Below are 15,375 nucleotides of genomic sequence, written 5' to 3'. Positions count from 1 at the left end.
CAGGGCGGGGGCGGGAGAGGCCCGGGCGGGGGGACAGGACCCTCCGCGGGTCTTTGGAGGCATTGGCTGGGGGCCAGGATCGGGCCCGCGCCGGGATGAGGCCCTGCGTCCCCTCCACCAATCTGCAGGTGCCAGGATCAGGCCCCGCGTGCGCCCTCAAGTATTTTGGTCTTGAGTTTGGTGCTGAGTTACCCGCGTTAAAAGATCAGGCTCTTGTTTATAACCGTAAGTATTGCTGTGCCTGACAGAGGTCTCCTCGTGCTGCGAGCCTGCAGTGTTATTTTATGGAAACAAGCTCTTGCACGACGTGCACCCTCCCAGTCTCCAGAAGAGGAAAGAGAGAACATATTTTAAAAAAAACCCCCAAGAAACCAGCAGCTTTGCTTCGAGCAGCACATCAGAAAAACCTCTTGCTCTTCTCCGGGTCACGTCTGCTGGGTGGGATTCGGTGTAATCGAATACTTGGCATAAATTTTGCTAATATTCCTATATCGTTTCGACTGCCCTTTCTCTCTGAATCCCGTGTCACGATCGTTATTTGGTATTTCCAGCCCGCGCGTTGGGCTCGCGAGCAATACAGATTCATTGGTCATTTGCTCCTAGCAGATTAACAGCTGGAGAGGAATTATTTATCTTTCAAAGTAACCCCACGGCTTTTAAAAATGCTAACATCTGAGAACTTGCATAGAAGCGTCCAGGCAGCGTGAAGAGCGGGTGCTGGGGAGCGCGCTGTAGCCACTAACCTCCAGTCCCAAGTGTGTTTTAAATGTTCTCTCCAGTTGCGAAGCTGTGCGTCTGTAACCTGTTGGTGGCACAGTGTGACATCAATTGCTGCTGCGACCCAGATTGCAGCGCTGCGGACTTCAGCCTCTTCACTACGTGTTCAGTTCCCGTTGTCACGTAAGTTTATAAATGATTATAATTCTTTCAAGTTGAAATTACAGAACTGTGTTACACTCTCCATTGAATTCTGTAAGAAAATGTCCTTTGATCTCAGTGGGTGGAGGTTTGGTCCTGCAGTTAAAGTTTCAGCCGTCTGTCTTTACAGCCAAAGAACGTTTCCAAGGAGCGGGAAGATAAAGGTCTCTTGAGTTGTGAGACAAGGTTCCTTGGGTGAATTTGATATCTTTTATTAGACCAACCCGAATAGTTATTAAGCAAGCTTTCAGGTTCAAAAACCCTTCGTCAGGCTAAGGAAATTTCAGCAGTTGGTGTGTGCTCTTCCTGGATGGAAGTGAGTTGTGATATTTTCTGCAGTAAGAGATTTACATTGTAAAAGGTCCCTTTTGAGGAGCGTGGGGATATTATCAGTAGTTCTGTGGGGTAGCATCTTTCTTCACTATAGCATAGGGCTGATACTTAAATTCCTACTGTTGCCTTCGGATTGATTCCAGCCTACACCTGACATGAGGATGAAGTGATGTAGCATCCACCTGTTATCGCTTCGGGTAGCTATGTGAGACAGGCTTGGGAACTACACGGATTTCACTTAAGTTAGTATGCCGTTCTCCGTGCCTGGGGCTAGGTCCGTCTGCTCGGATGGGAGACCTCCACAAAAAGTTTGGGCTTGAAACAGACTGCGTTTGATTTCTGTGTCAAAACAGTCTCAGTGTCTTGGCACAGGGGTGTCAGGCCAGTGTCAGGCTCATGGGCTGGATCAGGCCCACCAGTAGTCCAGCCGGCTGGGGAGCGTGGCCTCCCACAGAATTTAGGGTTCCTGGACCCTGATGGACATGGCTGCTGGCAGCAGGCTCCCAGACCCACACTGCTGCCTGCCCCCATGCTGCCACCCAAACACAACCCCTGGCTCCGTATTGCTGCTTGAGTGCAGACCCACGGCAGTTGTTGCTGGCCTGGTGAATCCAGCCCTGAAGTAGCTCCTGCAGTCTAGATCTGCCCCAGGACCTGGGTAAATTTGAACCGTGTCTTAGCATAACAGACCACTACTGGTCTACCCATGATAGTTTGAAAACCCTGACTATAGGAGTTATAATCATGTTAACCAGAAATATGAGAGAATCAGAGCCATCATTAAGTACCATGAGCTGATCTTTGTTCTCTCTAGGAGCAAGCATTCTTTCTCTCCTCTCTCCAACAGCCTTTGGAAGCTATAGAGTAAAATATTAAAATATATTCCAAAAATCAAGATAATTGTACTGACCATTGTTTCCTTTTTGCGCAGTTATAGTCCATTTTAGTACATACCTTTTGTATAGACTTCAGCTTCTTAAACAGGAGTTAACAAAGCTCATTTTAGACTCAATTCAAAATAGCTCCATGTGACTTCTCGGAACAATAAGTATAGCTCTTCAGCCCACTTCCTGAATAAATTACCCCGATTTGAGTGCTGGTTCCTGATTCTTTGAAATTTGCATCAGAAGTCACCTAGGACTGCTGTTTCTCATTGTTCTTGCACACAATGCACATTGCTACCTATTTATAGGTATTTATATATATTTCAGAAAGGTCTAATAATGAATTTCTGAATGACAGTTTAATCCCCGGCTGTGAATATTCTGGCCCTGTTAACTAGAAAGGCATAAAATCAAGCAGTATATTTTTTTTTTTTTTTTTTTTTTTGTCAAGATCTTTTGTGAGATGTGGCAAAGGATTTTCAATGACCATGAGTGGTCAGGGCTTTGGTATTACGTGGCACTGCGCATGTAAACAGCTGTGTTCCTGCAAGGATTGTAGCAGATCATAAGATGAAGTGATCTTTGCAGCCCTAAAGAACAGACAGTTATCATTTGTGATGTGATCTACCTTATAAAGCTTACGACTTCCTGCCTACCAGGTCAAGTCAACTTAGAATCACTTAAAACCCCCCCGAAAAATAGGTCTCTGGATTACGTATAGTCTGTGGCCATTTTTGTTCATTTTGATAAGCTATTTCCCCTGCTCTTGACTATTTTTGCATTATCTACTCACTTTGTCATATGAGTCACTTCTGTGTGTTCAAGTCAACCTGACAGTTTTTCACTGGGCATTGCTGTGTCCAAGTGTAACATCTGCTAGCCACTGAGGTACATGGGAAGCCCAACTTGTCAAACAAACTTGTGCAAAACCAGCTTCTGGCACGATCTTCCCTGAGGATGCTGGTAGCCTACATGTTTCTAATTCCATCCCTTGTCTCCTCTGCATTGTGTATAGCTAATTCTGAATTTTTAGAAGATGAATTATAATTTCACTGCTCTTTTAAGTCCAGGCACCTCATTTTCTCCTGGCCTGCTTGCAGCTCTCTCTACAGTCAACCTAATTCCAAGCATAAAGAAGCATTACATATCTTTCAATCTCTCTGTAACGCATTCTTCATTGTGCTGTCTGAAGCCAATTGGATACCTTCCAATTTGTCACCTTACCTCTTACATCATTTTCATCAGATGCCCTTTATCTCCGCTAGCTGCCTCTTATCTTACTTCAAACTTCTGCTGCCATTACTTCTTTTTTCTGAAATAGTTGGTGAAAGGTGCCCGAGAACCACTAATTACTGTTCTTGGTTACTGGATACGCAGTATGAAATGGTAAGTTTTATAAGGCTGCATAAATTATCTTCAAACCAGATTATTAAAAGTATTGCATCTATGACTTTCCCTTTGCCACAATAATATATGCATGCGAGGACTTTTAAGATAATGCTCTTGGGACTGACTTTGTTGAATCTGTCTTTTTTTTTTTTTCTTTTTTTTTTAATCCACAGAGGTGACAGCCAGCTTTGTAGTCAGGAAGCAGCTGTATATTCAATTGATGTTACAGCACACCCACCTGAAAGGATATTTAAATTAATTGACCAATTCAATCCAAACATTTTCTGCATTCAAACTGTAAACTGTAAGTAGTCCTATATTTGTTAGGTCTTCTAAGCCTGCCTTTTACATCCTTTGGGTATTAGAAATTAAGACCAAAACTCCAAGTAACATACTTTTTGCCAGAAGATTGATTATCCTCTACAGTGGTGGAGGGTGGGAAGGAGGTGCTGATATATTCCTAATCCTGGTAAAACTCCAAGAGGCACATCCAAGACGTTTTGCTTTTATAGAGTCACTCTGTAGAGAAAATGGGATTGGTTCTAACCGCTGCTGGCTGAAAACTTCTATCACAAATGGTCATGGGAGAGAATTTCAGTCGGTAGCAGGTCTAACTGCAACTGATGGGAACTTGACAAATCTTTCCAGGTCCATCTTGAAGGAGCTTGCAAATAAATCAAAAAGGATTGGCACTGCCTGTTGTTCATGCCATCATGACTGTGAAAGTCACTTGACAACCATGCGTACTTTATAGCAAGTGTGAATGCTAACCAAAATGTTTTTGGCGTGTTTGGTCATAGAAGAAATTTTGGTCTTAAAGGCCTCAAAATTAGAAAAGCATTTGACCATGTCCTTAAACTTCAGAGCAAAGGGTTAGGTACTTTCCTGAATAGAGCCAACTCATGGTTGAAAAACCTGCTTCTTGGAAAACACTGAAAAATGGTCTTCCATTTTGGCATTTGGGGTTCCTATTTTTATAATATCTAAGAATATGTTCCTAAATCCATAATAGACATGTATGTTAAACACTATTTCTATAACTTGTTCTAAAATTTTCTCTCTACGATGTTTTGACAGATAAACAAGCACTGTCTTTTATTCCTCCTGAAACGCCAACAGCTCAAAATTTTGATCACTTGCTTGAACAGTTTGGAGGTGCTGCTTTCAGTGCTGAATCTGATATATTGAATACTGAATTGGATGCACAGAGTCCCTTCTTCTATTCAAATGAAACAGCTAGATATGAGGTAAGAATAGTCTGGTTCTTTTTTCATTTACAGTTTCAGATATCCTTGTTACCATGATGCCATAATGCCTTTCTCACTACTGCATCATGTGATAGACAGTTGAATAAACTTGGAAGTGGAACTATTTTTTCTGAAAACAATGCAGCAGATTTTATTGTCCTTCATTAAATATAAAAATGCCAAATGCTGCAATTTAGCATTACGTCTCCTTAAAAATCAAAGTGGATTTTCAACATCTGGGAAGCATGTGCATTTTCCTTGTTTTATAAGTGAGGGGGAAAAAACATAACTGAAAGGGCTATTGTAGTCACTGGGGCTTGTCTATTAATTTGTAACTGCAAACTTTTAAAATGTGGGTTTTATCTATTGTCTTTGAGGATATTTGTTGTTGCTTGGGGGGGTTGTTTGGTGTTTCTCTCTTTTTTTTCTTCAAATAACTCAAGATATTTTGGAGGGTTACTTAGGATTATAACAAACATTTAGTTTAGCAGTAAATACTACAATTAAATATCATCTTGACTTAGATATTTGTGAATGAAGAAGTTTAGTTGCTTGGAAACAATAGTGGAATCAAACAACATTTTGAGTTCTGCTAGGATAAGTTTTACAAAGTTTTCTGTGAACTGGACATAAATCTGCATGCTTGGGTCTGTCTTTTTGTTTGGCAGTATGGTGTTCCTATACAGACAGCCGATGCATTTCTGAGACTGCCCAGTCCCACTGTCTCCTCTCAGTGCTCTGATGCTAATCCTGCAGGTTGGAGAATATATTTGAACTCCTGTGTATCCTCTCTTGACTGTATTCTTATCCTGCTACTTCATTTTATAGATGAGTCAAATGAATTAGCATGGTTAAAGTCTTATTAAAAAATGTTCTTCAGCCGCTTTAGTGCCTTTTGCAGCTCATCGAGAGGTACCTTTGTTGCAAATGCATTAAGAGTTGGATGTAAATACTTTGGGGTCCTGTCAAAGGATTGTTTAACCCATTCTGGAACTAGCAGAGCATGGATGCAGTAGAGTAGCATGCTGCCTGCAGCTTTTACAAGGAGTCTTAATGAAGCCAATGAGGTTCCTAGCACAAGTGAGCGTTATTTGACAAAGAAAGAACGACAGGATTGGGCCCCAGAGTTATATCCCTATTAAGTGTCTCAAAATGCTGTAGAGAGAAATACAAAGCCATGTGTGCTATATGTTACAAAAGCCACTACATTATCAATAAGAATACTGTTATGGGGCGCATAATGGGGAGAGAAACATGGAAAATCCCTAGCTAAAGGGGGGAAAAGGCACAAGTGCACCTTCGTTTCATGTAAATGATTTATTTTCCAAATTTTTGTTTATAATTGTAGTGGAAAAATAAATGGTCAGCACTGAATTTAACCTGGAATAGCAGGATGTTCCCTGAAAAAAAAAATAAAGCTTCTTGGCCGCAGTTAGGCTGTTTGGATGTGCAGTCATGGGCACTGATTCCAATCTGAGATCATGGGCCTGCTGGGAGGTGTTATGAGCTACAGCAGTTTTTCATTTGTCAGCTGCCTAGGGATTGCTTTCTGTGCTGCATTTTCTTGGTACTCTTACGTGCTTTGCTTGTCTCCCTCCCCCAGGTTTTCTAGTAAACCAGGCTACAAAGTGCAGTAGAATGATAAATACGGAAAACTGTGGTGTTATTCAAGAACTCAGCATGCTGTTCTACACCAGCTCCCACATTTTAGTGGCAAGTATAGCTTTAAAATGCATCACATGGCTGACAGTTATTTCTTTTTCCCACATCTTTAGAATGAAGCAGTTTCCATTTCTTAAGGGAGGCGGGTTGATGCTCTATTTCTGTTAGGAATTGAAATAGTGAGCTTGGATTTGAGGGAAGAAACTTCATATCTTGTAAACGTCTTTCCTTTCAAGCTTGCAGAGGTGAAATGCATACAGTAGTCAGTTCAGGCAACTCAGGGCACTGGTTTCCTGGGATTTGTGAGTGAACTAATGGCAGTGATTTCAATTTTTTTCACATCTGCGCCTAAGCTTTTTTAAACAGCCTGTTGCCAAAGTGCTTCATCTGGTGGCAGATCAGAAGTTATTCAAGTGGGGTCAATGCTTATCCTTGGAAAGCATGTCAAAGTGGATCCCACTGTAGAGGTACCTGTATGTATCAGGACAGGATGTTTTAAATAGCAGTGTTTGTCATTGTCACATGCACAACTTCTGCTCCCATCTAAGGGCACAAAGGAGAAAATGGCTGTGGCCCTCCTTCAGTTCCTGTGGACCGCATTGAGGGAGAACCCTAATACGATCTAATCTACCTCTGTTTTAGGTTAATGCTTAATTTTCACTACCTTATTCAACTGTGGGCTGTCATGTTGAGTATCCTGCAAGAGCTCACTCCTGTGGGGGGAAACCAAGGAAATGTGGCTCCCCAATAATGTTACAGACTACGCCACAAATGCCTTAGCCTGACATCAGCACGTAGAACCTCGGAGTAGCAAATGAACAAGAACACTCTAATCTTCATGAGCAGAACTGTTTTGACTGAGAAGGCAAGGCATTCACATCTGCGCCTCCCTGGAGGGATTAGACACGCATCCCAGCAGAGACAGCAGCAAGCCTGTGTCAACTGCCTGTCCCCCTAGGTCAGGTACCAAAAATGACCAAAAGCAGGAGATTTAATTGACTCGGATAAGAAGCAGCATAGCTGTCTCAAGGGCAGGGTCTAGTTCTTATACATATTTGAACTCCAGCTATCTTAACTATGGTAATACTGAAATGTCTGACAATGCTTGGTCTTATGTCAGTTCATGTGTACATGACACAGCTTCTCAGACTTTACCTGCGACACTGTCAGCCCTGGCTCAGGTCAGGCTGTTCTCCAAGAAGATGTCCAGTAAGCAGGAAGTTCTCAACAGCACATCATGAAACTGTAGAGCTCTAGGCTGGAAACCATGAGCGCTGCTGCTCAAAAAAAAGTCCAGTCTTGCATGCCTACACAGCGAGATCCACTTTAGCTGCAACAGCTTGTTGAACCACATTTACTCTAGGGTGTGTAACCAATCTTTTGCATAATGTTGTTATTAAAATATAGCTTTGAAGACTGTCCCCTCTACACCTGACACGTGTACCTTTAATGAACGCATCTACTCTACCTTCTCATTAACATTTTGTCAGAGAAATCTCCATCAGCTTTGCCCAGTTTACCAAGCCAAACTGCTTTTAGCTTTGTTCCATCGGTGTGTCATTGCAAAAACCAACAAACCCCCCCCCCACAAAACATGATCTAGTTGACAATTTATGTATATTGCAAGGCACTTACCCATTTGTAGCTCTATTAGTTCTGCAGAATTACTGTAGCAATAAGCAAAGGAATCTGACACAAAAACAGCTGTCAGGTAAAGTGCAAATGCCATTTCTGCAGTCAGAATCACAGTTGCAAACAGACCCATATGTCAGGAGAAGGTAGAGCAGCCAAGATTCAATGCCCTTGTAAAGAAATGTTGGATCCACTTATTCTTTGCTGAATGTTTTATGAATTTGTACATAGCCAAACTTGGGCCTGAGGCAAGGTCCACTGAAATCAAGTGGAAACTTTTCATTTATTTCAGTGAGCATTGGATCAAGGCTGTAGAAATGAGTCATGTTAGTTATTAACACTTCAACCTTGTGGATAATACATGGCATTTCTGGGTATTCCCATGATATGAAAGCCATTGTAATAATAGTTGGCAAAAGAGGAGGAAGTAGCAAAGCCTTTAAGCTGTAAACTCTTACCTTATTTACTTATAAGCCGTTTGTAGCTACCTAATATTTTCATTGCTGCTTTGAAATTGCTCTTTTATTCTTTCCTAGGTACCCAACTCAAGCCAGATGGTAAGTATCTTATTTCTTAATTGAGATGCACTGAAAATGAAGTCCTGACTCCACCGAAGATAATAGGAGATTTGTCAGACTTGTGGAGCCAGGCTTTCAGTCTTGCTGTTTAAACGCTAGCAAAATATTCACTTGGAGACAGGAACGACGTCTTCTGTCAATAATGGTACAGCTTACAAATAACAAGGTGCTTTAGAGCTCGCAGCTACCCTCTGAGACTGCTTATTCATTCTGATGAACAAATCTCCACGCAAACGTACCTGTAGACTTGGTAAGCTGGCATTTGCTAACAAACCTAGAATATTTGGCTGCTACATTCAGCAATTCGTGCGAGCCAGCCCTTTATTCAGAACGTTACTGACTGCTGTCTCTGTGGAACAGAAAGCAGAGGGTGGCTTGCAGGTTTTAGGCTGTGCACTTCTAAGGAAACAGACAAATGCTTGTAGCTTCCTCTAGGGAGGAATCTGCATTGTAGCTAGCAGTTGTTTTAAGGCTTGATTTACAGTGCTGGATTTCTTTCAAAGAAGAAAAAGTATCCATCTTTCAAGGCCAGTTCATAGTGTGTGCCTAACAATTCAATTTTACTCTATATTAAGGAGTTACTTGCTTTTCTTAGGTGAATATCACTGTCCAATCCATAACTTTCCAGTCTCTGAATGGAACTCGGACTCTACTTAACAGCACCGATGCCATTTTGTTCCCCATGTTTTCGGGTGTTAACATGTGCACAAACATAGTTCTTGGGGTAGGTAAACAAACTCTTTTTCCTTTTATTTCTGAATAAATGCACATGATTAGAAACTTCTACTTCAAAACGTAAGACTTTGAGGCAGCCTTTTGCAGTTATCAGACTATGACAATCCTGGTTAAAAGGTGATGGAGAACCTATAAGAGACTTTCTCCTCCCAGTTACAACCCACAGCATAGCATTGTGCAACTGAACTAAACATTCCTGATAATTGAGAGTGAGGGATGGGATTAAATCCATAGACACTATTACTGGTATTTTGCATGCATGCATGCATGACACTGAAACAACAACATGGGGCTTAGAAACCAACATGAATAAAAGCTGTGATGTTTGGGAGAAGATTACTCTTAGGCCAGAGAGAGGGGAGAAGGCACACCAGAATAAGTAGCGGTCTCTGTAGGATAGTGCTAGTCACTTTGGTTCGTTTCTTTACATTTGAAGTAATTCGATTTGAGGATTGGCTATGGGGAGGCTGTATCAGGAAGTGCATTTTGATAAACCTGGGGAGCTTTAACCTAGTCCTACATGCTGATAATTAACACTGACTTGGGAGGTAAAGGAATTGGGCCAGTCTCTTGAAATGGATACTTATTTATCCTCACATCTTTATGTTGCATTTTACTCTCTGGTGAGACAACCTTCTTCATCTGTTTTGAGTCTCTCAGTTCTGTAGGCAGGAGAGCTAGGTGGCAAGCTAGGATAACTAAGCAGTCATTCTGTCTTTCTCACGGTTAGTTGGAAAGATGGGATCTTTCCTACTGACTAGGAGAAAATTAGAATCTGGGGAAAGGTCTCTCTCCATTCATTTATCAATCCCGCACGCTACCAAAACATGTACCTGCTGCTAGGTATGCGGCCATGCCAGACTTTTCATATGTAACTATTATAAAGTGGCAGTGCTGATCCTGCCATGCTGTGGTCTTGTGTTACTTTGCTTGGGTATGCTCCAACTGAGAATGCAGCATATTTCCAGATGGTGAGGACGTTCAGTAAGCACGTTTACCCTTAGAGCAAGGAAAAAATGTGCAAAAGACTTTAATCTCTGTATTTTCTGGTTTTTACATTCTTATTTACTTGTTCTAATTAATATGCGATTTTGTGTTTGTTTTCAGGCAAGTTATCTTCTTACATACACAGATGCAGGAGAAATAACAGAAGCAGCTGTTTCTTTTGTCCTGGGGACAGTTAACAGTACAGTGCTTTCAGTACAGCAGAGCTTTGAAATTAGCTTTACTCAGGTAACTTTTAAAAATGTCATGGATGACTTGTTGAGAGATATTTAATTACAAACTTAAGCTGCATTGGAGAAAGTGCAGTCAGTGAAAAAAAACATAGTTCCACCTTATACACAAATTAGGCAGTATCTCAGAGCTACGCGTTAGAATCCTCCAAACACCTCGTCTTTCCTTTTCTAGATTAAATGGGTGACTGTATATGGCCATATCCAGGCAAAGGAAAGTGTGGCCCTGATTTCAGGAGGCATTCTTGTAAATCCTAAGGGAAGGTCTCATGTAGATTGATAAATCAGACAACTTTCATGTGATTAATAACCCCAAACCAATTTACCCTGTCTTCCAAATGAAGAGTAGGAGCTAATGTTGTGCAGTTTATATTACAGCTAAACACAAAGCCAATCCCTCTTAGTGGAAACCCTGGTTACAGCGTTGGATACCCTGTAAGAGCAGGATTTAGACCTCCCGGATATCCTTTTCATTGCTAACTATGGCTTAAAGCAGCTTTGCAGAACTGCCTAAAGCAAATCCTTCGGGTGGATGGTTAAAACCTGATTGCTCAGTTTTTGTGATAAAGGGGAGGCAATTAGATGTTCAGTGCTGGTACATCTTCCTGGCCATTTTCAAAGATGGTTGATGGCTTTGTTGTTGTCGTTTCCAACAGTTACATAACACCTGTCTCTAGCCCATATTTTAGCAATTGCTAATAGCTCAACCCTGCAGTGTTACAGACCAACAAAAGACTTTAGTGAAAGCAGGGCCAGGGCCTAATTGAGTTAACTCCAGCATTTCTAAACAGCTTCTTGAATATCCTGAATTACAGTAGCAGTGGCACGAGCATTTTGAGGAACTGACTATGGTTTTCTACTTCATCACAGTGCCAGAACATTAAATATTTTTTCCTTAATCCTTTGCTATCACATCTGGCATTATTCAGAGCACTAATGAATATGGTCAGCTTACCATCCTGCGAAGCACATCTAACCAGGACTGCTTAGCGATAGAAGGAGCCAGAACTCCTGTATTATTTGGTTATAACATGATATCTGGTTGCAAACTACGGTAAGAGGATAACTTTCCATTCAGCTCTTTGCAATCTGTCTATCCTCAAACTATAAACCACTGTAATAGTTCCATTAAAATCCTTTCAGCCACTGGATGCTGCTTATATAAAAATGTAGAAGGATTGGGGTTTGAGTGCTTGTTCTTAATAAATATTTAAATTAGCAATGAGTTATCTGAAAATAGTTGCATGTATGTGTATGTATGACCAGCTGTGGCCAAAGAAATGTTGTAGTGCGTGAGCAAGAAGTTCTTGCTGTACTAACCCAGTGGATCTCAGTAAGTTAATTTTTTGTTTTCCTGCAAGAATTACTGCATATGCAGAATGCCAGCTCCTGGCTCAAACGGTCCTAAACATACTGAAAGGACAAAGTTTTCCAGAATATGTAGCCTCATTTGGCAATTCTCAGCCCCAAGATGTATTGGACTGGGTGCCAATCACTTACATCCATTCTTCAGAACAGGTGAGAACAACTAAGTATACTTCCACTTAACTTATAGACTACTTGTCATACCCATACTTCCATTTTCCCTTAAGGTGCGGTTTTTTGTTTGTTTGCTTGGGGGTTGTTGGTTAACATCCTGAAGTATTCATACAGTTTTCCAAGGAAGAATTCCTAACGCACCCACTAAGTTGTTTGTTTTTTTTTTTACATCTGGAAGCTTTTGCATCGTACTGCTCTACTTTAACAAGCAGGCCTACATCACAAACAAGCACAGCTCCATTTATGTCTGCAGTAGAAAGTCACTGAAGCTTTAAAGATTTACACCAGCTGAAGCTAGAGTTATCTTATCTTTATCCCACGTAAAATGACCAGCACATGGACATCAGCATTGTGTGTAGATTAGTGGTTTTCAACCTGTGGTCCACGGACTATATATCTAAGGGGTCTGCAAAAGATGACTGTGATCAGGCAAAGGTATGTGAATACCCTCATTTACAATCCAAAGGGGTTTGTACCTCCATTCAAAATTTCCAAAGGGGTCTGCTAATGAAGAAGGTTGAAAACCACTGGTGATTATGGCTTGGATGAAATGTTCTCTGCTAATTTCTTAGGTTGAGCTGTGTGTTATACTGTAGTGTTTTAATAAAATTAATGGTAATAGCTACTCTGACAGAGCTTGGACCACTTTCAGGGCCCGTGCCAGCTCCCCATATCATTTGAAATAGAAGTGAAGTGGACTAAATATGGATCCTTGGTCAACCCACAAGCTAAAATAATTAGTGTTACAGCAAGCATCACTTCCTCCACACTAGCCCTGGTATGTAGTTATCTTTCATGATAAGGGTAGAAGGACAGTTTGTTTTGGTTAGAATGAGGACTTGATTTTTTTTCTGCTGTAGAAAACTGTAATTGTACGTTACCTATAACACACAAATTGAGGCCTGGTTATGTAAGTTTGCCTTAGCTTGGTCAGAAAGCTGCCCCAGCGTAAGACTGTCTGTCAAAATAGAGTGTGCATCTCTCTTTCTTCTCCAGAACAAATGCAGCCATGGTCTGCTAGTTAACAAATTAGTGGGTGGGTGTACACACTTCTGGAAATAACTTGGTACATGTGCTTTACAAATGACAGTCAAATAGCTAACTGTTGAGGGTAGGGAGAGAAATCTGCCCTACAAAACCAGACTGAGCTTAACACTTGTGTTTTCATTGCAGACTAATTTAAGAAGCAAAAACACTCTCCAGATAGCAAGTTCTGTTACTTTCATTGATGTTTCTGCACCTGCAGAGCCAGGCTATAAAGCTCAGCCAACGATTGAGGCCAAGCTGCCCTTTGACTTTTTCTTTCCCTTTGTTTAAAAGTAAGTCTGCAGCTAACACTCATTCATATTCTAGTTCTTAAAGAATCGCTTAATATTCATCTGCTTTTAAAGATAACTGAAAATGTAGTTCCTATTCCGTCTTCTCCAAAAGAATCTCCAGGACTAAAACCCCCTCCTCTTCAAAATCTGCACCCATAAGGGGGGATTTTCAGAAGTGCCCAGTGTTGATTTTGCATGGCTCAGATTGTAGATGTGGGGGTAGGAGGTGAATTATGCCATAGCAAGTGCCCTGGAAAAATCTCACCCATTGGTTTCTATACTTCAAAGATATGAATGCACTCAGTGAACAGGCCTGTCACAGCTTCATCCAGCTTGTTTGGTAACAGAGTTGCACTGGATTTTAAAAACAAGCTTTGACAGGTTATTCAGGTTCCTAATTCTTCCCAGTAGCCACACTGTCTGTGTTTATGCATTCCACTATTTTTGCTTTAAAGACCTTTAGTTACACAGTTCTTTTGTTTCCTAGCCCACTTGCAGAAAAAAGAGTGCAGGAACCCTACAGAGAGCATTCAACCATGCTGGACCGACTTGGTTGTGGCTGAATTACTTGTGCTCCTGTTCCAAATGCACGCCTTGGTGCTGCTCTAATTAGTAGTCATCCACATGATTAAGTACCACAGCGCCTCTGGAAGACAGTGCTGCACAGCAGAGTGGTGGTACACACAAAGCAAAGATGAGTAAAGAAGCTACTTTGATGAGACTGAAGGAAATAAACCAGCAGGTGGATTAAGGAAAAACAGTGCTGAGCAGGAAATCCCCCTAAAACAAGAAATGACCTTCCACAGATTGGACTCTTACCAGTTGTCACCTAGCACAAGCTCTCACCAGATATTGCAGTGCTACAAAGATGCAGCAGAAAACAGCATCTCCTTGAAATCAATGGTGCCCATAGAGCTTTGTCAAGATCTGACTTTAATAAGGTGTGGCACAGCATTACTGTACAGCTCTACAACAAATAGAATGTAGATTTACATGGAGAAAGTTTAATTTTTCAGTAAACTGCTGTAAAACTACTGCTTAATAACATATTTTACCACCCAAAAGACTTAATCAGAGTGGTTTGGTTAAGTAGAAAATGTACAAATGGAATGAAGAGGTACAGAGGTATAGAAAGATCTCTCGAAGAGGTCAGCCACGGGCATCAAGCACAGTTTCCAGCACTAGAACTCCCTCCATGGAAGGATTTCCCACAGCTGGACTTCTACTGCAGATGGCTGATAAGTCCATGCTGCTTTAAGAGTCTGTTAAGCCTTTCAATTTCTTGCTCCTGTTGGAAACAGTTTAATAAGTCAGTGATATGTGCTTTGTGGTAAGAGCTTTTCCAAGCTGTCACCAGAGAGCTCCCTTTCTCTGCTGAACTACAGTCACTTCTGCAGTAAAGCAGGACAGCTATTGAACAAGACATGACTGAAGTAACTAGGGCAGAGGTGCTTAGTTCTCCCTGCTGTTTCTATTGCAGAAGGTAAGAAAAATTATTAGTTCAGTTGTAATGTGTCCTTGAAATGGCATCCTTCTTTACAGGAAGTGCAGGGGCTCTCTAATGCTAACTGGACAGGAGCTAGATGGTTGGGGCCCAAGACACAGCACCCAGTTAGGACAGGGAAGATTCAGAACGGACAGAGCCATGCCACTGATCCTTCCCCAGGCAGAGAGCTGGCTTAGCCTGCCATCTGTTCTACCGCTGACCACAGATGGAGAAAAGCACATTTGTTTCATAGCAAGGTTTCTCACCTTCTCAGCACAACTGTATTCAAGTTGTTCAACCTTTGTAGTAAGTTGCAGGTTTTCTTGCTTCACCTTGGCCACTTGTTGTTCAGAGCGGGTCTTTACCGATAAGATTATTCCTGTAAAACAATTCACACAAGATTTGTTTTACAGTGTAA

General features: G+C 41.5%; 2 protein-coding genes across 14 annotated transcripts in view; one reads left to right on the top strand and one right to left on the bottom strand.

Moving 5' to 3' along the window:
- The first annotated feature begins 6 nt into the window (after positions 1–6).
- Positions 7–14,097, top strand: TCTN1 (tectonic family member 1). Of its 4 annotated transcripts, XM_006015254.3 has the most exons (15): positions 7–225; positions 780–900; positions 3,698–3,828; positions 4,602–4,771; positions 5,440–5,527; positions 6,375–6,484; positions 8,602–8,622; positions 9,239–9,367; positions 10,486–10,611; positions 10,992–11,074; positions 11,527–11,667; positions 11,975–12,131; positions 12,805–12,930; positions 13,326–13,471; positions 13,959–14,097. In XM_006015254.3, exons 1-14 carry the CDS (start codon positions 96–98, stop codon positions 13,467–13,469), a joined length of 1,677 nt encoding a protein of 558 aa, XP_006015316.2. In that variant the 5' UTR covers positions 7–95; the 3' UTR covers positions 13,470–13,471; positions 13,959–14,097. The 4 variants fall into 4 exon arrangements, with proteins under 4 accessions (XP_006015316.2, XP_014373927.2, XP_014373929.2 ...); XM_014518441.2 differs by lacking the exon at positions 10,992–11,074 and having other exon boundaries at positions 11,543–11,667; XM_014518443.2 differs by lacking the exon at positions 12,805–12,930.
- A 525-nt stretch (positions 14,098–14,622) lies between these two features.
- Positions 14,623–15,375, bottom strand: part of HVCN1 (hydrogen voltage gated channel 1) — a 12,011-nt gene continuing 11,258 nt past the window's right edge. For all 10 annotated transcript variants that reach the window (XM_006015183.3, XM_025198946.1, XM_006015182.3 and 7 more), the window contains 2 exons: positions 15,224–15,336; positions 14,623–14,759 (listed from right to left, as the gene is read on the bottom strand). In XM_006015183.3, coding sequence (XP_006015245.1) covers positions 14,694–14,759; positions 15,224–15,336 — 179 coding nt within the window. In that variant the 3' untranslated portion in view covers positions 14,623–14,693. The remainder of the gene's footprint in view (positions 14,760–15,223; positions 15,337–15,375) is intronic.

Source organism: Alligator sinensis, unplaced genomic scaffold (genome assembly GCF_000455745.1).
Source record: "Alligator sinensis unplaced genomic scaffold, ASM45574v1 scaffold628_2, whole genome shotgun sequence".
NCBI lineage: Eukaryota > Metazoa > Chordata > Crocodylia > Alligatoridae > Alligator > Alligator sinensis.
This window is presented reverse-complemented; position numbering and strand designations above follow the sequence as displayed.

Coding starts and splice junctions, on each gene's coding strand:
- TCTN1 (XM_006015254.3), top strand. CDS start 96: ATGAGGCCCTGCGTCCCCTCCACCAATCTGCAGGTGCCAGGATCAGGC. Junction 8,623..9,238: donor TACCCAACTCAAGCCAGATG/GTAAGTATCTTA, acceptor TGCTTTTCTTAG/GTGAATATCACTGTCCAATC. Junction 9,368..10,485: donor GCACAAACATAGTTCTTGGG/GTAGGTAAACAA, acceptor GTTTGTTTTCAG/GCAAGTTATCTTCTTACATA.